This window comes from Mytilus edulis, chromosome 7 (assembly GCF_963676685.1).
Source record: "Mytilus edulis chromosome 7, xbMytEdul2.2, whole genome shotgun sequence".
NCBI lineage: Eukaryota > Metazoa > Mollusca > Bivalvia > Mytilida > Mytilidae > Mytilus > Mytilus edulis.
The window spans coordinates 21793936-21818252 of NC_092350.1; the positions used below are offsets into that span (position 1 = coordinate 21793936).

The 24317-nt window shown below is 31.8% G+C and overlaps 2 protein-coding genes across 2 annotated transcripts; both read right to left on the reverse strand.

Annotated features, from left to right (window-relative positions):
• Positions 1-3226: 3226 nt before the first annotated feature.
• Positions 3227-14316, reverse strand: LOC139481076 (protein arginine N-methyltransferase 1-B-like). The gene is made up of 10 exons (XM_071264151.1): positions 14309-14316; positions 12227-12292; positions 11301-11456; positions 9590-9653; positions 8862-9010; positions 7642-7729; positions 5640-5758; positions 5005-5155; positions 4402-4526; positions 3227-3671 (listed from the first exon to the last, which is right to left on the reverse strand). The coding sequence occupies exons 2-10, from the start codon at positions 12281-12283 to the stop codon at positions 3588-3590; spliced, it is 993 nt and encodes a 330-aa protein (XP_071120252.1). The 5' UTR covers positions 12284-12292; positions 14309-14316; the 3' UTR covers positions 3227-3587.
• A 2159-nt stretch (positions 14317-16475) lies between these two features.
• LOC139483016 (L-fucose dehydrogenase-like) lies at positions 16476-24199 on the reverse strand. The gene is made up of 7 exons (XM_071267046.1): positions 24176-24199; positions 22684-22750; positions 21452-21543; positions 20927-21031; positions 17532-17599; positions 17128-17224; positions 16476-16628 (listed from the first exon to the last, which is right to left on the reverse strand). The coding sequence occupies exons 1-7, from the start codon at positions 24197-24199 to the stop codon at positions 16476-16478; spliced, it is 606 nt and encodes a 201-aa protein (XP_071123147.1).
• Between the last annotated feature and the right edge of the window lie 118 nt (positions 24200-24317).

Consider the following 24317-nt stretch of genomic DNA (forward strand, 5'->3'; position numbering starts at 1 on the left):
CCTGAAAAAACAACAACAAATCATGATTTTGCTAATTCAATTGGAAATTATAATATTATTTGAGGGTAGATGTGGTCTATGATATTTACAAAGCCATGACATATAAACTTTATATATACCTAAAACAAGGGGTTAATAAAGTCTGCAAAACTGTGATAGATATCAATATCATCACGTATGACTGATACAGAAAGATTGATATTTAAGATTATCATATGCATCAAACATTATTATTATAAGCTTTGAATTTGACTTATTTTAGAAATTAAAAGGACGATACCCCCTGTATATATATTTATATGTTTAGCGTACAAACTGATCTTTTGTCAATTGTGTTAATTTTGATCACAATTTTAGTTGATTTTATTCTTTTGACAATGTAAAGTATCATTCAATAACTCTTGTCTCACATTAACGTATAGACACAGATACATAATGGCCTACTGTACTTGTATCCCCTTTCCACTTTTTCTTTTAAAATAAATTCGAATATTCAAAGTTAAAGGTTTTTTTTCGTTTTAATACCATGCGAAACGGTTGCTCCAATGCGGGATATTTACAAAGTTCTCGTAGAAAAGAAAAAGGTAAATTCTTAAAAAAAATCATTTTTCATCAAAAGGCGACGATAATCGTTTTTATTCGATTACGAATATACAGTATATATATACCCGTTTTACTTTAGATCAGCTATGAACATTCCAGAGTAAATCTTAGTTTTATGTCATGTAAATGCCTTGGGTGTACTATTTTTTAAAGGCTGATGTACTTCATATCATGTACCGATAAATGTTTGTACTTCTATTAATCCGCTTTGCGAAATATATCCAAAGGTCAAATTAATGATCAGAACTAATTATCTTCGCATTAGCATGACATCAACATACTTGAAGAAGCCATCACATTCTGATGATGATAGCTGTAAAATTAAACTACACAAATACGACATTTCCATTGAGGTAAAAGATTATAATGCAATAAATTTTAATCTTTACAGTTGATTGGTCAGAAATGAAAATACAATGTTTGTTACATCTAATTAATCAAATTCTGCAAGTGAAAACGCAACAGACATGAAATCGAAAACGATTTACACGAAAATGTCTTTAAATTTTTTTGAAAATCAATTTCAAACCACATTTTGAATGTAAATAATACAATAATATCTACCGTCCGTTATTTTGTAAGAAATAACATGCATTATCATGTACTTTAAGTTAATAACTTGTAAGTTTTACAGGATGATAAAAGCATGATATTAACGTGAATTCAATATTTCCTGATATGTTGTTTAAGCGGGCTGATATGAAAAATATATCACATGCTATCGACTATTATAACATGTCTTTCCATGAGGTAATCGCATGGCATTCCGGCGGTACTCTGCAAATTCAGAAAAACACACATCAATGGTACAATTTCAGTAAAAAATAATACAAAGTAGATGTAAAAGAATTATTTGGAAACAGGAAAATTTATGATCTTTTTTATCGTCATTGTAGAAATATATTACTGTTTGGTTTTTTTTCTCTGTTGAGGCAGATGATAGAAATATTTCATATTCGATGTATTAATACATTTGTTGTCGACGGACGCGAACTTTCATTTTTGTGAACTTCTGCTTGAGGATCAATATATCAAACTTTCTTCAACATTGTTGAAGCATATGAACAAAAGATCATAATATGTTATTTTTCATATCAGATGTATTATCAGCATTCGGCTCTTGGGCTAATATAACATCTGAAATGAATAATGTCATGTAAAATCTTATATTACCTCATAGAGAGACATGAACCGCCTGCGTTATAAAAAAATAACATAAATATAAAAACGGAGGAAAATTAAAACCGGAAAGTCACTAATCAACTGACAAAATCAAAAGAGCAATTGCATCATACGAATGGATGTATTACGGGCTACTGAACTTGTGATATCCTCGTGGACTATTAGTCTACCAGTAGAGGTATCGTTCCGGTGGTATGTTTTTACTTAAATGGTTCCAATTGTAATGCACCAGATGCTTATTTCGACAATTAATGTCACATTGGGGATGTTCAATGCAAAATTTTTTGAATACTAGTGTTTAAATCGACTAAAATTATAGCCAAATCGGGACACAAAAAAAACAGAGCTTTTTATGGGGGAGATAAATTTCTTAATTGAAGAAAAATTAAAAAATGTTATTTAGCAAATTTTAATCAAATACACGTGAAGTTTAGTTTTGGTATCCTTACCTTATGTTCACTGGGATAAATTAGATGCAAACAGTCACTTAAATATAAGTCGTTGAGCGACAACATATAACTATATATCTAAAAATGAACGAACAAAAAACATTTTGTTTTCGATGAATTCTGCTTCGTAGGAGTAGAAAAACAAGTCTGTCAGGAGAGGCACACATTATGATACAGAATCTCTGATAAAATTACAGTCCACCAAACTCGACACCAATGATGTCTATAAAAAAAATCCTGCTTTTGATTATATCATTCTCGGTGAATCTGCTGTTCAAATCAGTGTGGTTCTTTGTGAAGAAAGATTTCCACTCTTATTCTATAGAAAAAGGTTGTTTATAATGAGATGATATAGTCGACCACTGATGGACAATTAGGATAAAGCGTAGAAAACTTAAACATGTTTGCATGACTGTAATATTGTAAAGATTGTGAGTAAATATTTGTAGTAGAACTTTGTAAAATAAATTTCACAATAGTACCGAGCTCTATAGCAAATTACAAAAAGCGATAAGGTCGTAAATTTGACAAAATCAAACGCTATCAATTAACGAAACAATTGAAAAACAACTGCCATTTGCTATTTGTAATTTGGAAGAATGCACACCTGTTTGATAACGACTCTGATTGAATATACTTTCTCGCTATATTTCTTAAGTGTTGAACATACCTGATCGTAATATGATTGAAGTGTAAAATCAAACATCATCGCAATATTTCTATATATCGTTCTCTTTTAGCAAGAATGCTTGTTCAAGGTACGAAAAAGTGACCTATAATTGCTTACATCCTTGTCATTTTGAATCTTATCAAAGCGTTCATAACATATCTTTTTATTTCACTCTGTAATGTATGGCCAAACTAAGGTTACACAGCTGTGTAGCCAATTATTCAATCGCACAAGGTATGAAATGAACATGCCATAAGTTGCGACAAAAGTAACTTCATTTCTCCTTCGTCAAAATTATGAAACATTGAAAACAAAATAATAATAATGGAATGTTTCAGATTTATTACGTACGAAGGACCAATGTTGAAATTTTAACATGAACTGAAAAAATTGTCGGATTAACAATACTTATTTGTACGTAATCACTTTGCCTTTGAGTATAGAAAGTTTAACTTTTAACTAATACGATAAGCAACCTTTTTCGAGAGCTATCAGTTGAAGAAATATGGAGCTCGACAGGTGAATTCAAATCATGACTTTTTTTGCTGATTTCTTTTCCTGGCTTTCTAATTTAACAGTTTAATCTGAGTACCTGACGCCCTATCTTGAATATAAAATTGTTGACTTGAAATGAATGAAATAAATCATTGAGAATGTTTTGTTATCAGAAAAAAATTCCATTTTTATGGTAAAAATGAAAAATCTTTTTCTAGTAGTAAGCCACTGTCTGTATCCCTGCTAACATTGATCTTGACATCGAGTCCTCGCTGCAATTTATATACAAAATATATGTAAATGAGATTAATTGTGCAGAAGAAATGACAAGTATGTATAGTGACATTCCAAAACATTTTGTCCGAAGATATATCTTGAAAAAAAAACGGATCCATTTTCATAAAAAATAAATTTAGGAAAACAACTATTTAATTAAAAAGAAAATTGTTTCCCACAAAAGTAAACGACGACAGTAAAAAAAGCTCTCCAAAAAAAAATTTCAACATCGAAAGGACTGTTCAACATTGCCCTACATGAAAATAAAATTCAAGTATTGACTGATTATATCTTCAAACACCATAGTTTGAGAAAACCACCAATCATCAGACTGTTTTTATTTTATTTTATAATTGCATTTTATAGATAATTGGTTATGTTGACTGCATAAGAAAAGAATCAAGGGTCTATAACTGTGATTATTGCTCTTTTGAAGCTGTTTAAGAAGCAATGATGATAATGAATATTCACCCTTTATCATTTAAATGTTAAAACAGTGAAATACTAAGGTTGATCCGACAAAATCATTTTGAAGTAAACATGAACTTATTCTGATGATATGGAAATCAACAAATGTAAAAAACTGTATCCCTGGTTGTCTTCATTTACATTTAATTAGTTATACGGAGATTAAGTATAACATTTCCCTTCAACTCTTACATGCGTGATATATATATTTGTATATTTTCATAACTGATGGTAGGGAATATGTATCTTGTTAATTACCCTATTGTATGCGTGTGGTTTTATGCTGATTGTCCCGTACAAGCTGTCACCTTTTGTGACAGAAAGGCTGGAGTTCCAAAAGGGTATCACAGTTTGTTTCCAATGAGTTGGCTTTGCTTCTGGGGCTGCAATGACAATACAACGTTAAATTATATTTTCATTATTCATTAAGACTCGGTCCAATCTGAAATATATATGATATTAAAGTTTTCTTATAATGATATTTCTATCTAAATAAATCTCGCACCTCATTTTAGTTATACATGTAGGAACATAAATCAAGTTATAAGCCAACTAGTTTAAGCACGAAATAAAAAATTACAACAATACACGAAAGCGTGCATACTGCGCTAAAATGTAGCAAATTCTTCAATGTATTTGTTTTTTTAAATGGAAAGTTCATAATCTAAATGCAGATTTTTTTATCGAGATTTAGCGTTAATTTTGTATATTTTTGGTAAGAAATTTGTTTGCGAGGATATATTGGTTATTAATGTCTGATTTTCTAGCCTATTTGTATATACGATTAGAATACTAACATAATGTCTGATTCATTGAAAGTTGCATATCGTTTTGGAGAGTTACTTTCAAAGGAACTCTTACCTGTAGAAAATCCTGTCCTCCTCACGCAATGTGAAAACCCAATATCAAAATAAGTCAGAAAACCATCAACGACACCAGTCTTGTTAATCTGTATATGATATGGAGCCTCCAACGACAATTCCTTTTGTTTGACAGTGTATAGGTTTATTTCCTTAAAGAAGTAATATATCATGAAAAATGGGAAATTTAATATGTTTTAGCAAACCTCCGGCTAAAGGACTTCCAGACCACAACATTATTAAAAAAAGAGTATAAGAACAAATCAAATCATAAATTAAAAAAACAAATCTAACAACACAAAGGCTACAACTGCAACATATATTTGATTTTCTTTGATTCTCTTTGTCAATGCACAGTTTCGATTTTGATCAAAATGTCCTCCATAATCATTCAAAGAAATACTCCTAACTTTCATGTACTGAAAAATGTCTACAGCCAATTAAATACACTTTCATACTATAAATAATTGAAAAATCCGCAATAATGTTGTCCTTGAAGGTAAGTAAATATTCAGATTCTCCAGAAATCTCTTAGATAACTAATAATACAAAGTTTGATCATTCCCGAAATACTTGTACAAACCGTAGGTTATTCTCGAAAGATCAAAGCAACAGATCTTAACTCTATTTACAAACCTTGATCAGAGAACTATTTGACACCACTTTCGAAGCATCAATTACATCGACATACATTTTGTCAAAGTCCTGGTGTTGTATAATACTACTCATGTCGTACCCTTGTACATTATCCCAATCTAAATAAAAAGAAATGTATAATATACGGCCGACGCCAGTAAAATACTTATTAACACGAGGTTGACAAAATCAAGAAAAGCAAGAAAAGGTACATTATATAAGTTCATTTAGGGACAAACTACTATTTTTCTGCTAACATTTTGATGTTTTTGTAGCAGCCTTTTTAAATTGTAGTTTGACGTACAATTTTATATCGATGGCTAATCATAAATTTCTGAGTGGTCAGAATTAGACCCATAACGTTAGATTTGTTATAATAGGGCAATAACAACATTTTGTATATATAAAATGCTTCATTTTACGAACATTAATTAAGCCGTTATTTTTCTCGTTTGAATTGTATACATTTGTTATTTAGGGGTCATTTTATAGCTGACTATGCGGTATGCGCTTTGCTCATTGTTGAAGGCCGCAGGGTGACATATACAGGATTTGTTAATTTCATACCACATCTTCTTTTATTATATTACACCATGTCTAGAGTATGACAGTCGGTTACAAAATGGCTTTATCATTTCTGAAATTGCATTCGGCGGTTTTGTCTGATTTTTGGTTTAAAACCAATGTGTCAAAAGTTTCAAAAATTAAGTAGACATGTGTTGATTTGTGTAACTACATTTTTTGATTGAGTTAGTTCATTCTAATTGATATTTTATAGTGTGTCTTTCTATGTTGTGATGTTATACTATTGTTTCAGAAAAGAGAGAAGGTATGGTATCATTAAAACGCTTAATCCCGCTGCAATTGTTTGCACCTGTCGTAAGTCAGGAATCTGATGTTCAGTGGTTGTCGTCTGTTTATGTGGTTCCTACGTGTTTCTCGTTTCTCGTTTTTTATACAGATTGAACCGTTGGTTTTCCCGTTTGAATAGTTTAACATTAGAATTGTTTTGGGGCCCTTTATGGCTTGCTGTTCGGTGTGAGTCTAGGCTCCGTTTTGAGGACCGTACCTTGACCTATAATGGTTTACTTTTATAAACTGTGACGTGGATGGAGAGTTGTCTCATTGGCACTTATACCACATCATCCTATATCTATTGAGACATTATGTTTTTCTTTTCAATTTCCTTGCATGACGGAAAAGGTTTGCTTAATATAAAATTAAGAAAATGACGTATGAATGCAAACGAGACCATTCTCCACAAGAAACAAAATGACACAGAAGTTAAGAACTATACATGTAGGTCACCGTAAGTACTTCCAAAAATTAGTAGAATCCATTCTGCATAAAACATGTATTTATTTGTCGTAGATAAGGAAGATGCAGTATTAGTGCCAATGAGACAATTCTCAATCCAAGTCACAATTTGAAAAAGTAAACCATTATAGGTGACAGCACGGCCTTCAACACACATTCTTGGATAAAACAGAACAGCAATCTGTAAAGGATCCCATAAATTATACTTGTGTAAAAACTACCGGTCTAATCCATATAAAAAATGAGAAACACTAATGAACCACACCAACAACACTGAACTGCAGGTTCATGACTAAGGACGTGTGCATGAAGCGGGTTTAAACGTATAAACAGGTGCCAACCTTCATCCTAACCTAAAACGGTAGTATAACATTATAACATAGAAAGATAAAATAGAAATTATCAATTGAAATGGCTTACCTCAATCAAAAAAAAAATAATTACAAAACAAGTGAACATGCTTTGAAGGAATACATTTGATCCATGACTTATTTGCCTACGAACGATTTCTCCGAATGGTTATTAACATTACATTTGGAGTAATAATTGTAAGTTATATTTATGTTAAAAATTATATAAATACTTACTTTTAGAGAATTTTTTTTTTTTTTAGAAAAACATAAAACTTTCCTTTTGATTTAAAGATTTAAAGATTTATAGATTAATAGAAATAGTATGATCTTACAGGATATTTTATCTCGAAAACGTTTGTCTTCAAAAGCAGTAAGGTAAAGCCAGAATTTGTCTGGAAATATCAAACCACCTTCCTTCTTCTGAAATCATAAAAAAAAGTAATGTAACATCAATTGAGTATTACATTCATATAATCGTTTGTCAAGTGTCGTCAATTTTATTGAATAAAAACTTGTGCTTTTTCCTGCTCTATGGTCGGGTTGTTGTCTTCTTGACACATTCCCCATTTCCATTCGCAAACTTATTACCATAATTACCTTATCAATAGTCATATGATCACCTGAATTAAGATAATTAAGTACTTTTACACAATATGTAGACGCAGTTTTACTGTTCAGTGGTTTCGCACATACTCAACTGATGCGTTGAAGTTGTAACAGATAGGATGGAATGGAGTTGGTCGATGTTAAAGAATGTAATACTAGTATGGTGAGCTTTCAATAATCGGCTTTATGAAAGTATAAATCAATCTATTTTAGATAATAAACACCATTTAGTGAGATTAAGATTGATTACGAATTCAACTTTGAGACAAAAATTACACCATCTACAAAAAATGCTGCACCAATGTTCACGTCTCAGCCGAAAACTTAATAAAATGTCAACGCGACGACGATTCATCAACGCTGTGAGGAAAAGAACTGTTCAAGAAAAAATGATGCGTCGCTAATTTCCGAAACTGAGACATTAAGATATTAACGACAAATGACAGCATACAATAAGATTTTGTTCAACTAGAAATTAATGCACCTAACCCAAGTCTTTCGTAAGATTATATATCTTCTCAAGCATATATGCATCGTAGTTTTTTTGTTTTCCATTACATTCACTACATTTTGTTAAGCTATTTGACATCAAGATATACCACCATATCATGAACATGACACATGATATACAGATACACAAACCTTCCCTATTACAAATAATAGGTTCATGTTGCAAATCTCTTGTTTTATGAATAGTGTTTTGTCATTTCATCACGTATTTTTTTGGTCGTGGTGACGTCTTATTTTCGTCGATTTTTCATATGCCAATTTTTTTCTTCTCAACTATTTTGTAAAATACAGTATTGATTTTAACGTCATTAATTCCTCTGAAAAGTATTGTGGTGTATGTTTAATTTTCATGCCGTGATCTTATGCTACTGATGATGACCAACTGCATAATAATTCTTTCTGCTCAAATTGTATCTATATCTGACTTAAGACTTACCAACCACTTGTCTCTTGCAAATAATATAGAATGTATTGAGGATTCGAATAGTAAACAGTATCCCATCGTTTCGCTGATAATAACATCTACTTTATCTATCCCATCAGGCAATTTTGCATCTTCTACCTTGCATTTAATCAGAGTTATGACTACAAATACAATAAGCGCAATGACTACAGAATAGATACATGCATTGACCTAAAAATATATAGACTCAAAGTTATCATTGTTTAATGTGTCTATTTTCCATTGGTCCATGATATTTATTTAAGTAATCATTGAGCTTACTGGAACTGTTACGTTTTAGAAATGCACGAATGTTTAATATTTTGACAAATTTTAGCGTTTATTGGTTTCAATGTATTTTGTCTTATCGGGGCCTTTTATAGCTGACTATGCGGTATGGGCTTTGCTCATTGTTGAAGGCCGTACGGTGACCTATAGTTGTTAATGTTTGTGTCATTTTGGTCTCTTGTGGACAGTTGTCTCATAGGCAATCATACCACATCTTCTTTTTTTTTTTAATGTTGACCTCATTTGGTGCTAAATCAGTAGCAACAATAGTTTATCAATGTTCAAAATAATTCACTGTTTGATTTGTCAAAATAATAAACTGTGCGATAAATAGCATGAACAACAAAGAGTTATCATCCCTCCCTGCTATTTTAAAATGTTCAAATATCAGTTATTTCAATAAATAAACAAACAAACAAGTTAATGAAAATTACCATCTGAAAAGCCGTTTTTGCTGACAATGTCCCTAGTGTGGTCTATTATTTGTGCGCAATCGATCTGTAAATAAAACTTCTCTGTTCATATCAAGTTTAAACAGCACAAATATTTACTTTTGCTTCTGGCGTTCAATTCTGCCCACACAAAAAAACGGACAATATATTGGATTTATTTGTCACTAAATCCCTATTATCATCCTTATATGTACATGTTTCTGACTTCTCACTTCTGTATATAACACTTCCCGATGGTCGTATAGAATAAAACAGTTTTGTATTTTGTAGTGCATTTCTTTTAGACAATAAATGAAAATTAAAAAAAATCCCTACTGCGCTTTCTCAATAGTATAATTACAGTGTGTTGTACTACTTTTGGGACAAATCATATTAAAATTATAAAAAACTTCATCGCCTCTCACTCAAAATAGGGACAATTTTGTGTAAAGAGGGTCTTGACATCTTTTGACAGCTTTCGGAGTTGCTTATTTTTAACTTTTTTTAGCTGGACCAAATCACTACTTTACTTTAGAATTCATTACCCAAATATTTTTACAGTATAATTTCAACCCCTTACTTGCTATTTGAGGGATAACAAAAGTCATGGAGAAATAAATATGGAAGGGGTATAAAAAAAAGCTTGCAAGTAACACACTGTCCACACAAGGGACTATATTCGGACAACGAAAATCAAAAGCGGTAACTGTGTACTCGGACTGCTTTAACTCTCGTAAAAACTCAAACATTACTTACGACGACTAATTTCAGTACTTGATATTAGAATGTTACATGGTAATTTTTATATCAAATTGTGAAAAACGGGACGTGTTCTTCTTATTGTGCATTAAAATTTACTCGCTAGTAGTTAAATCCTATATATGGAGTGTACATTTTTCATGTGTTCCGAAATTCACCTGTTTTCCTTGCCGTCTCAAATTTTAATCAACGTAATATTCTGATTATTCAAAGAAATTACAGAAGGGATTTAAATATGATAAAGTATTAAAATATTACTTCGCTAATTTATGATCTGCATCAAAATTTAAATGATTCTTTTTGTTGTTTTTGCATTGACTTTCTTTAAAGATATTATTCAAATTGCAGATTATAGTGTGCTCGTGTACTATTCCTAACGGTGCTGCATGAAATCTTCTTTGAAATACAGTAACCGATATTATGAGTGTCAGTTGCATGATTTCATAAAGTAGTTGTCCTAGATAAGCTGTTATATATCTTGTACACCCGCACATAACTTCTTTTATTTTTAGGTGTTAGGATGTGAATAATTTTTCAAATTCAAAGTCAGGAATCTTTTGTATTTCAGAATTCTATGTTGAATCATATCTTAACCACTGATTTTGGTATTGCCTATCAACCAAGCTGACTTTTCTATGCTTTCTTTGAAACAATATGAAGATTTTTCGTTATGTTCACTGAATTATAAAGTTTTCTTATTTCAATATCTGAACTTAAATCTGTTGTTGAGTTTCATTTGTCAGGATTAATTTATAGTTATCAAAGGTACCAGGATTATAATTTAGTACGCCAAACGCGCGTTTCGTCTACATAAGACTCATCATTAAATACGGATGATGCATAACAGTTTTTTTAACATATGCTTATTACATGCTTTTTGAAGACTAGGCAACAATATTTTAAATAATCTCGATATCAAACCACAATATATGGTGTTTTATAAAGAATAACTTACACCAATAACTTTCGATGCACCCGCCTCAGCAGCAAACATGCACAAAATACCTGTACCACATCCAACATCCAGTACGACCTTGTCTCTAAAAAGATTGGTATTTTGTAGGATGGCATTTCTGTATGTTCCTGTTCTTACCTCATCTCTTAACATTACCTAAAATGTATCAAACCATTAACGTATGCGTTATTTTACATTCCTCAATGCATTTTAAAAAATAATCACTTAAGCAACACGACGGGTGCCACATGTGGAGCAGGATCTGCTTACCCTTCCGGAGCACCTGAGATCACCCCTAGTTTTTGGTGGGGTTCGTGTTGTTTATTCTTTAGTTTTCTATGTTGTGTCGTGTGTACTATTGTTTTTCTGTTTGTCTTTTTTATTTTTGGCCATGGCGTTGTCAGTTTGTTTTGGATTTATGAGTTTGACTGTCCCTTTGGTATCTTTCGTCCCTCTTTTAAAAGACTTAGTTTAAAATGATAGAGTATTCCTTTTCATAATAACATTTAGAAACGTGTTTTCAACGTTTCCTTTACTATACCAGTGACCACTGTTGTTATTCATCTAGGTACTTAATTGGAAAAATAAGATTGACAATGATCATAATACTGGTATTCAAAATAAGTATTTACTATACATATCTGTTCGTACATTGGTTCTTGTACTTGTACTTGTACTTAAGAAATTATCTCAACAACATGTGTAATACCTTCTAAGAACCGGCAGGAAATACAGCAAACCCTTTATTTTCACTTTCAGAATATATATGAAAAAAGTAAAATCACAAAACAACTGAACTCCGAAGAAAATTCAAAATGGAAAGTCCCTTATCAAATGGCAAAACTAAAAGCTGAAGCACATCAAACTCCTCCTCAGACTCGCTGTATTCGTGCGGATGTTTGTTTATGTTCTTCTTTATATCTTACCTCGTGTATGTTCAATTTCGAGTAAGAACCAAAATATTTTTGATCGCATTCATCCATTTCAAATCTCTGAAAGAGCAACAACAAAATGCAGATTTTCAATTTGTCATATTCAATTTTAAATTATTATATTTGTTGAGGGTTAAGATTGATGCGGTGTTGATATGATAAGCCGTATACACATTATTATATAAATAAAGCATATGTCTTCTGATGGGGTTTCATAAGGCGTTCACAAACGTTATGGAAATCGAAATAAAACGTATGACTGTTACTTAGATACAAGATTGCCGTTGCTTGCATCACACGTAAGATTTACCGGAAGCAGTTCTGTTTTGCCAATTTCTATTAATAAGATGTATCATTTGCGCCTAATAACATTTTTCAAAGCTATAATGTGTGCCAATTTACCTGCATATATGTTTGGTGTACATACAAATATTTCATAACTTGTTAAACGGGGGGAAACAACACCAAAGATTATAAGCCTTAAACAAGTGAACAGGTGTGTCGCCAAAAGGGATCAAGTAATAAAAAAATTCTAGGTCAACTTTGATGAGGAAATTCGAACATCAGTTTCTTAGCTATTTCTTCAAGGGTTAATACCCTTAGGGAACTTTAGATCACCAATAAAGACCATATCATTTAAGATCTTTGACTAAAGGAGTTGGAACCTTATAACCTAAGATTTTTTTTCATTTATCATCGGAATAGTTTCAAAGAGTTTATAATTGATCAAGTGTAAGTGCATGTAAATCTGACGCAATTACCTTAACTTCACCAAAGTAAACTGTTGGCCCCATTATCGGGTAGAAAGATGAAGTGGAGTCATTCAATGTTTTTTCAATTAAAACAAAATGGCTCTTTCCTGTGCTTTATATTTGCCGCTAAAGATAATTGGTACTAGTTGCACAAACGTAGCTATGGCATAATATTGGTTGGGGCGGGTATAAAAGGATGCATTTTTGGCGCAAACAGATTTTTTCCCAATTTACTAGTTTAATCCTCTAAATATTTATTAAATTGTCTAACAATGCGAAGTGCCGAAGTAAACAAGTGAAGAATATACAGCTAATAATATCAGTCAGAATTCTAAGACAAAGTGACAAGGTCATTTGTTTAAATAGATTGATACTGTTTGATGAGCATCAGACTTAACATATGAGGCGAACATTCAGAAATAGTACAAACTAAGTTAAAATTATTCGTTTTTAAAGTTTGGTTTAGTTTGAAATAATGTATATATTCATTTACATTTTAAGTGTTTGACAAAATCCTTTACCATAGAATAAATAAAATCAGACATCCAAATAAAGATATTGTCTGCTCTTTGGTCGGGTTGTCTCTTTGACATATCACCCATTTTCATTCTCAATTTTATTTGTAAGAATTTGAACTACAATCCAATACTGATTCATAAATATTCAAATTCTGAAAGTTGTAAGGGGATAGCAATCATTATGATTCGGAAGTACATGAAGATTAAAACACCTTTAAACAGAATCTGAAGATGCTTAGTATATATGACAATAATCATATTATGATTCGGAAGTACATGAAGATTAAAACACCTTTGAACAGAATCTGAAGATGTTTAGTATATATGACAATAATCATATTATTTGGTAATTACGAAAAATAACAGTTTACCTCCAAACTGTAGGTCATCAGCCTTATTTGACGTCACATTTTCGTGCTGCTATGGGATTACCAGCCATGGGGCGTTCTTTCATCGGAAGTATATGATCAAAGATTAATACATTTCCTTTTCAATCAGTCCGATCCATATGTAATAACGGTTATTTTGGATGAATTTGTTGAAAGTATATTCGGGTTTTCACTCACACACTTAACATACTTTATTATAATTGTGATTGAGTCGAGTCGTGAGTTTACACACCAATCAACTCATCCAAATATCATACTACTGACCCGTGAGTTTACTTGTATGAAATATTGTTCATAAGTTCATTTTAAATTTTTCCATTCCATTTATCTTAACATTTTATAAAAGATATAAAATTTATATTAATAGATTAGAAGACGACGACAATCTTTATTCTATTTAAAATATGCAGTACATACCAGCTTTACACAAGACCATCTATGAACGTTCCTTCGCTTTCGTCTGTTTTTACGTATGTATATGTCATGTAAATGCCTTTGGTGTAATAGGTTTCAAAAAGGCTGATTGATTTATAGTCATGTACTATCTACTATCAATCAAAGTTTTGAAATATATATATATATATTGATAAGAAATAAATTATTAGAACTTCCTGGTGATGGGAAATCCACAAAAGCCCCTATGAGACCTATGACTTCACGATAAAGATAAATTCAAGCAAGTGCCTCTGCGACCTATCAATTCCTTATATAGATAAATCCAGAAAAGCACATCAGCGTCGTAACAAGTCGTAGTGGCGGTAAATCCAGAAAATGTCATGATAAATGTTAATCAAGAAAATGCTTTTTACAGAGGTTTGGCTAGCCGTTAAAACAGGTTCAACCCACCATTTATGCCTAAAATGTCCAGTACTAAATCAGGAATAAGGCAGTTGTTATCAAACAGTTCGGTTTTTTTATGTCGGCGTTTGTTTTGTTGCACTTCCTAAATGCCAGGTAATGAGGAACAGGGATGTTTCATCTTACTGGTAGATTGCCTGATAAAAAAAAAAGTGCTGGAATAAGAAAGTCCGATCCTTGAAAATTACTGATATGTTTTGTAACCAATATTATCACTGTGATGATTTTTTTTCAATTTCAAAGCGCGTTGTCGAATATTGTTTAGATATATAAGAGTTAATATAAATATAGTATACTTGTATCTATGTTCAATCCACGTATACATACAGGAACGGATCCCGTCATAATTAGAGGTTCCAACCATATAGGGGTTCCAACCAGATGCCCCTATTTAAATGCATAAGTCGGCCAAAAAAGGGATTCCAATTCCCGGATCACTTCCACTGGATCCGCCACTGACAAAGACAAAACCAGAAGGAAAACAAGTGCATGAATTGCAAATACAGTGAGATAGGTACATTGATATGATAAGCATCTCCTTCAATACTTGCATCTGACATTACACACTTATTTTGATCTTGTTTAATGATGCTGTTAGGTTGTATCGTACATGTTTTAACATATTAAAAAGTAAAATCACAAAAATACTGAATGCCGAGGAAAATTCAAAACAGGGAGTCACTAATCAAATGGCAAAATCAAATGATAAAACACATCAAACGAATGGACAACAACTGTCATATTCCTGACTTGGTACAGGCATTTTCAAATGTAGAAAATGGTGGATTGAACCTGGTTTTATAGCGTTAAACCTCTCACTTGTAGGACAGTTTCAATCTCAATTAAAACATGAAGAAAATATATAATTGTAGATTTTGATCAATGAAGCAGTTTTCTAATATGCTCGTTCATATATATTTTTGCAGTATTCTGATAGATAGAATCCAGCTGTTATCAATATAAGTTACCCAGGTTAGAAAGAAATAAGGAATCCAATCTACAGTCACTACAGATATTTGTCCTACATAACTCATATTTAACGTCTTGATTTGTAAATTTATTTGATATCTAGATTAGTCATGACATACGTACTTTAGTTCATAAGCTTAAATAAAGTCATTGGTTTTCCTCTTAAAATTGCTTATTTTTGTTTTTGCTTTTGTTTTGTGTTTTTATTTTTAACTTTATCATATTTGGCAGTTTTTGCCACATTTGTCATTTTTTTAGCTGGCTTGTATACAATACATACAATCAAACTAACGGTACCAATTTTCCTGCACCAGATGCGCATTTCGACAATACATGTCTCTTCAGTGATGCTCGTGGCCAAAATATTTGAAATCCAAAGCTTATATAAAAGATGAGGAGCTATAATCCAAAAGGTCCAAAAAGTATAGCCAAATCCGTGAAAGGAATCAGAGCTTTGCATGAGGGAGATACATTCCTTGATTTATAATAATTTCAATCATTTTGTAACAGTAAATTTTAATAATACAAAAAATCCGTATTTCCATGCCAGTACCGAAGTACTGGCTACTGGGGTCAAAATACGAGAATCTAGCAACATGTAGTTGTTTACCTAATGTTTAGATATGGTGTTAAGACCATTTGGTCATTACGAAAGATTCCAATACTCATTTATTATACAAATACAAGTAGCAGGCAGGTTTACCATTTCAATAATTAACAGTTAAATAAAACAAACGTTGTTTTGATTTTTATTTAATTACTGAGAAACTACGCGCATATTCTTATTAGCGTAATTAAGCCCCGATCCTCCGCACACATGTATTTCTTCTCCTGTACAAAATGTAGCGTCAGCGGCGAGGTATAAACATGTTAATGCTACTTCTTCAGGTTCACCCATGCGTCCTAATACCTACAGTGGAAATGGCATGTGATTAAGACATCTCTGCACTAGTTTTATTTAAATTATGCATGTTATACTTTTTATGTATTTACAATGACATATCTTTGAAACACAATACAATGTTCATTGAAGTTGTGTTTTGACAAGTTTTGTTTGTTCATTTATCGTTTTCACATGGATAGGTTCCAACTGAAACAATTATATTTGTTTTTATATGTTTACCTATTATATCTGTTTGTTTTGCTTACAAACTGTTGTCAACGTAATTAAATTCTATGCGACTGTCATAAAGAAGAGAGATTTAGCTAGCTATATAACCAGGTGTAAGTCATAATTTTCTATATAAGGAAATTCCTGTACCAAGTTGATGAGTCTGAAGTTTTCTAAGTTGGCAACTTTGGTAACTTACGTTTCTCCTTTTCTGTGTATTTATCGTACTAACCAAAATACATGTGTGAAAATGACAGAATTTTTTCATTTATATCTCTGTAAGGTAAACAACACATACTGAGTGATTTTCGAGTTCTTGCATTCTTGCCTTTGGGTTCGGACTTTGGTTCACAACTTCAACTAGTAATGGTGTTCTTGTAGGACCAGGAGAAACTCTGTACAAATAAATAACAAAATATACTTTAATAAAAATATGTTCTAAATAACTGTTTATATGATTTTCTAGTTTATGTATTGTTAAGCCTCCGCCGTAGGCAACGAGGTACATTAACTGTTACTGTTTGGTTTTCGGTCCATCTGTCCCAGTTTTGTTTCCGCACTCTTCCTTGGGTTTGTCTCTTCGAAATATTATTCAATTGCTACACAATGCTCAGAACCTTACACGCAGACAGACTTGGCGTTTAGATTGCGAGTCATTTACCGTTCAAAAATGCCCTTTTAAACTTTTAAAAAAAAACTCACGCATTAACTCTTACGTTGTACATAGCTTCATCTATAGCAAGTGCTCTTGTCATTGCACTCACTGCACCCTAAAATAGAAATATTGAAATTTGTGGCATGTTTTATATTACGTTATAATAAAATTTAACATATGATATATTTCGAATCTTCGCTTTATGAATGGTGTGAATGTTCTGGAAAAAGAACTTATATCGTGTAAGTAGACAATTGAGCTTTGTTTCATTTTCAGCATTGCCCGAACTTTAAATTATCGAATGCATTTCGCAGTGGTATATATTATGTATATGGTCGTGTATCTTATAATGTACATCATGATATTTAATGTTATTTTTACAGAGTTAAACCAAGTCAGAAGATTTCGTAAGTTGAAGATCAATAAACCAGGTAAAAATCCTATATTTCTAATATACAAGTTCCAAAGTATATTCTAAAAGATTATATTTAACATTCCATATTTAAGTAAAACAAATAACCATAGCATCACTTGTAATTCGTACAGTCATTATAAAATAAACATTATGACCAGTAAAAAAAATCGAAACTCACAAAACTTTCAGGTCTGCATAGTAATAATAAGAACCTGTTGTTCAATGGTTTTGTTTGTTGATGTAGTACATAGCACTTTCTCGTTTATTGTCTTTTTTGTTTAGATTAGTCTATTGATTTTCGTGTATGAAATGTTTTACACTAGTTATTTTGGGTTATTAATAGCTTGCTGTTCGATGTGAACCTAGGCTCCGTGTCGAAGGCCGTACTTTGATCTATGATCATTATTAACTTTTTACACATTGTGACTTTGATGCAGAGTTGAATTGTCTTATAGGCACTCAGACATGTGCCACATTTTTATAATTCTATATTGTCGTGACTTTGTAAAAATTGCTTTAACACGCGTATAATTTTGCATGTTTTGATGCTAACCAATGAAATAAATAAGACTACATAAGCATTGCAATTGGCAATTTGCTAAACTGTAAAAATCTACACCCTGGCACTAGTTAGATACGGTATAATTGTACACGAATGTAGGTGTCTAGTATTATTTATACATATGTTTTATCTTTGGCGTGTAAATATTTCTACGTAGCCTATTCTGATGGCTAATGCACAGTTCTCCGACTGTTTTTAAAATTCGTGTAAACTTAAGATAGTTAGTTTTAGGAATTGTATATCAGTTTTATTTATTCTTTTAGGTTACACTATGGTGGCCGGTTAAGGCCATTTCGCGTTTTTGCATTTTCATGAAGTTGAAAACGCGAAAACGCGAAATATTTTTCGTTTTCGCCTTTTCGCGATTTCGCGTTTTCGCCGTTTCGCGATTTCGCCTTTCCGCCTTTTCGCCTTTTCGCGATTTTGCGTTTTCGCTTTTTCACGATTTCGCGTTTTCGCGTTTTCGCGTTTTCGTGTTTTGGCGATTTCGCCTTTTCGTGTTTGCTGATATTGGTAGACGCAATTTTCGTTGAACTATTTACAAATGTAGGTCGTTCATTTCGGGCATTTTATTAATTATTGACTTCTCATTTTTTACTTTTCCTGAGTTCCTTCATCTATAATTCATTTTTCCTTATTAGTATTCTAGCTCAATGAGAATATACATTAATTTTCATAAAAAAGGATTTAAATTACTTTCAAGCACAATAGCACTTTAACTAAATGAAACTATGAAAAAAATGAGAAGTCAATAATTTATTACATTCCGAAAATGAAATGTTACCAACTATTCATTTAATAAATTGCCCGAAATGAACGACCAACAGTTGTAAATAATTCATCGAAAATTGCATCTATAACGAAATCGCGAAGTCGAAAACGCAGAAACACGAAAACGCGAATTCGGAAAGAAAAAATATTTCGCGTTTTCGCCCCATAGAATATGAAGGGCGAAAACGCGAAAACTCGAAATGGCCGTAACCGGCCACCGTATTGAACAGTGATACGTTTTCTAAAACTCTATTTTTACTTTGTGAATCAATCAATGCATTCTTTATGTAGTACACTGCACTTTGACATAATAATAATATTATCCTTTTTTAAAGAGAGTAACTCATTTGAATTAAACCAATGTTCAATAAGGCTCTCTGTATACAATGTTAACAATATATATAAAACATAATTAATGTACTATTACACTCATGCATGATGTAAACAATAGACGTATATAAATTAATATAACAACAACAACAAAAACACCTATGGTATACATTGTGGCTTAACTTATAAATTTAACACTTTTTAAAAATATAATGACTTGTAAGAGTATTTGAATGCAGATATACTTTTTGATTTTTCAATTTCACTGGACTGTGAATTCAACACTTTTGGACCACTTGATTTGTATAATTCTGTATTTGATTTAGGGACAACAAAATTATCTGATGATGAAAGTCGAGTATTGTACGATTGATTACTATTTGTACTATTGACATGTTTAATTTACTATCAGGTATCAATTTATTTCGATACAATTCCTTCCAATGCAGGTCTTTAATATTTGAAAAACATTGTTCACTTATCACGAATGTGATTTATCGAAGTAGGCTTGTAACCGGTTTTGTACTAACATGAGCAACACGACTTGTGCCACATGTCGATCAGGATCTTTTTACCCTTCTGAAACACATGGGATCACCCCCGGTGTTTAGTAGGGTTCGTGTAGCTTAGTCTTTAGTTTTTTATGTTGCGTTTTGTGTTCTATTGTTTGTCTTTTTTTATTTTAACCTTGCTTTGTCAATTTATTTTCGTTTTCGAGTTTGCTGTCGCCCCTCCTTACATTATTCAAATGTATATGCTGTAGGTAAGATTGATAAAAGATAGAAAAAGCGAAAAATACCAAAAATTGATTACTATCAACGTCCTAATCTTGAATAGTGATATAAAAGAGAGGAGAGATAGACAAATATACCAAAGGGTTATTCAAACTCATAAGTCAAACACAATCTAACAATGCAATGCCTGAAAGAAAAGAAAAAGAAAAGAAAAACATTACACAAAGCAAAGACAACTATCAAGACTACGCAACACGAACTTCAACCAAAAACTGGGGGTGATCTATGTCAACTAAATAATAACTCTACCACTACGGTTGTATCTCAAAAAGGAAATGACTTTATGAAATCTTACAGGGAATGTTTATTATGTTGTTGATGTATTATTCCAAACAATTTAATGGCTTTTTAAGTTTTTGTTCAAGAACGTTCTGCTGTAGTTTGCTACAAACACACGATCAGTTTGTCTTAAAAGAGACTTCGTACATAAATATTTGATCTAATTGTAATTTCTTTTTCTTTTTTTTGTTAATGATTCATAATTATTTTGTAATCTTTTTCAATCATGTGAATATATCTTAACATAGTTCCATTAATATCACATTGAAAAATAAATGGTATAGTCTTTACCTTTGTAGCTGCGTATGTAATGGCAAATTTCTCAGAATGTTGCCCAGACATGCTGGCCATGTTTATTATATTTCCTTCAGTTTTTCTCAGATACGGAAGCGCATACTGGAAAAGATAAAAAGAATATGATGTTATATAAAATCATGATAGAACATGTACCTTTATCAGGAATGGCATCAAAATATTAAAAAAAACTAGAGAGTACACAAATCGTGAAATTACACGATGTGAACATTCTCTAGGAGGAAGGAAAGTTAGATATATCCAGACATATAGTATACATGTATATACTTGAGATGATTCATTAGTATTAATTATAATAGCAGAATAAAAAATGTGCAACAGAACTAAATTCTCTTTTTTTATGATAGATAAATATTATCAGATGCTCGAGTGGCATAATAATGTTGCCTCACTAGAGTATATGGGAAAATTCGTTAAAGTATACAATGCAAGAAGCAATAAACATAATGTTATCGAGATTAATAAATACATCTATGGCTTCCGTGATTGTATTTTTTTTACCTTTGACGCTCGGAAATAACCGAGTACATTTAAATCGAACAGTTTCCTGAAATCATCAGACGTAAAATCGTCTATAGCTTGGAATGCTGGATCTACAATACAATAATGATACTTGATTTTAATGCTTTTTCTATTGAATGAAATTAATTACATATTTGTTTTTACATAATATGACGGAGATAGGCAAAGTTAGCCTAAGATCTTGTGGTCTACGTAAAAGGTATACTGAATTGAACATAACTCAAGATCCATTTTATTAGCCGAAATATTTGTTGTAACACTGGTCATTAGTTCACTGATCGATTTTAGGTTGAAGCAAAGGTTATGTTTGGTCAGAACCTATACTTACAATACTGGAACCAAATGCACTTAACTAGTAATTAGTACTTAAATATGTCAAATTAAAATAACAAAATGGTTTGATTTTTCAAATGAATTGTTCAAACTGTGCTAATCAACAGTGTCTGCTTGAAATCAAAATAATGATTGAAAACAGTGTAGAGTTTAGATTTTTTTTGAAATATGGTTATGTTTTATTTCTGATATTGTTTTACATCCCCCCCCTTTTTTTATTTATTAAATCTGTCTTTTACATTGTGTATCAAATTTATTCGTTCAGGGGTTGTTGACTTGTTTTGTTATCCACCTGTCCTAAGTCAGGAATCTAATGATCAGTAGTTTCTCGTTGTTTATATAGATTAGACCGTTTGTTTCCTGTTTAAATGATTTTACAGTTGTCATTTTTGGGGGTCCTTCATAGCTTGCTGATCGGTGTGAGCAAAGGCACCGCGTTGAATGCCTTATTTTGATTTATAATGGTTAACGTTAGCAATTGTGACTTGAATGAAGGGTTGTCTCATTAGCACTCATACCACACCTTTCTATATCTATATAAACTGTTCAGACCATTGCCATTTTGCCGTGCTGTTGAACAGCTATTTCAGGTGCTTCCGGAACACCTGAGATCACCCCTTTATTTTTTGTGGGGTTCGTGTTGCTTATTCTTCAGTTTTTTTATGTTGCATCATGTGTTCTATTGTTTGTCTGTTTGTCTTCTTTCATTTTTAGCCATGGCGTTGTCAGTTTATTTTCGATTTATGAGTTTGACTGTTTCTCTGGTATCTTTCGTCCCTCTTTTAGTATACCATATTTATCCGTTTTAGTTTTACAGATATAGCACGTTGACATATCAAAATCAAAACAAAATTCGGGTAAATTAAAAGATTACTTACGAGTGCCTGCATTATTTATCAGACAATCGATCTTGCCGTATCGTTTCACTGTTTGTTCTACAAGATTCTGTAAAATTTAAGTGTTTTATATGACATTTTTACCACTCATGTTTGTACAGGAAGTTATTATATCAATGTTCAGATTGTTTTCATTAAAGGGGCATTAGCTACGAGATGTTAAAAATAGGATTTTGTTTTGCTTAAATCATTAAAGGGGCATTAGCTACGAGATGTTAAAAATAGGATTTTGTTTTGCTTAAATCATTAATAAAAATGAAATAGTGATAAAATAATTCGCTTTTTATAAGACAGTGTGGTCCAGTTGTGTCAAAAGAAGGCTAAATTAACTCATCATAGATACCAGAATTGCAAATTTTATATTTTTGCCAGACGCGCGTTTGGTCTACTAAAGACTCATCAGTGACGCTCGAATAAAAAATGTTAAAAAGACCAAATAAAGTACGAAGTTGAAGAGCATTGAGGACAAAAAATTCCTAAAAGTTTTGCAAAAAAAAAACCCCATCGCTGATGAATTATTCACTTGAAAAATAAATAGTTTGACCTAATTGAATCCTTCAAATTAACCCTATAGCTAGATCTGGGTTATTCACGAATAAGGCGTGTTCAGATATTAAAAGGAAAAGAATATCAACATCGAAAGAGAAACATTTGGTAAATAATTTGACTGACTGATTCGATCCACAAAAAACTCAGTCTTATAAGGTGAAAACGATGATAAGCATATATTAGGAACCAACAATATGAAAGCAAACTGACCTAGAAAATTCCAATTGCACGGGTTCGCTATCTATGTATATCTTCATCCATGTTTATATCGGGTTATATGATCGTGTCAGAAGTCATCGGAGGTCACCTTAGTGGTTAAATTAATTGGTGTTTAGACTTAAAACACACGAAATTACGATACATATAATCGAGACAATGCGTTATGAATTGTTTATTTTATACTTTTTTATCATTCAGATATCGTTTTAGAATGTTATAAATCAAATATGATAATATGAGTCAAATCGGTAGACATGAATTTGAAATTGCTAATATCCCCTTAAACTATATAAATAAATGTATTTAAAAGAGGGGCGAAGGATACCAGAGGGACAATCAAAATCATAAATCGAAAATAAACTGACAACGCCATGGCTAAAAATGAAAAAGACAAACAGAGAAACAATAGTACATGATAGTACAATAGTAAATGAGCCTTGAAATTTAAACGCATGACACTAGACTGAGAACACCCATACACGATTGCGTTGCAACGTTGAAAACAAAAACTTAAAGAAGAGAGAGGAGAAGAGAAGGGAGTCGTACATCTTAAAGCTTAGTAGATGAATAATCAACAATGACCCGGATCTACATTTCATAGACGCTTACCTTAGTGGCTCCCTTACTTTACATGACAGCATACAAAAATCTAGTTTACTTTATGCATTCCTCTTTACACATGTCAGCGTACTCAAATGAAGCTTACCTTAACATCTTCCTCGTTACACATGTCAGCAAATACAAATGCAGCTTCTCCCTGTTCGCTATCACATAATTCTCTTTCAACAGCTCGACCTTGATTTTCTATGTAAAAAGTCTATACCATAATATTGATAGCATTAAAAGTG

Excerpts from the sequence above, each read along its gene's own strand:
- LOC139481076 (XM_071264151.1), bottom strand. The coding sequence starts at position 12,283 with ATGGATGAATGCGATCAAAAATATTTTGGTTCTTACTCGAAATTGAAC. Across the intron at positions 7,730-8,861 it reads TTGCAAGAGACAAGTGGTTG|AAGAAGGAAGGTGGTTTGAT; the intron begins GTAAGTCTTAAG and ends TTATGATTTCAG. Across the intron at positions 3,672-4,401 it reads AACCACACGCATACAATAGG|CGAGGACTCGATGTCAAGAT; the intron begins GTAATTAACAAG and ends TATAAATTGCAG.
- LOC139483016 (XM_071267046.1), bottom strand. The coding sequence starts at position 24,199 with ATGTGTAACGAGGAAGATGTTAAG. Across the intron at positions 22,751-24,175 it reads GTAACGAGGAAGATGTTAAG|AATCTTGTAGAACAAACAGT; the intron begins GTAAGCTTCATT and ends TAAATTTTACAG. Across the intron at positions 21,032-21,451 it reads GTTATTTCCGAGCGTCAAAG|TATGCGCTTCCGTATCTGAG; the intron begins GTAAAAAAAATA and ends TATCTTTTCCAG.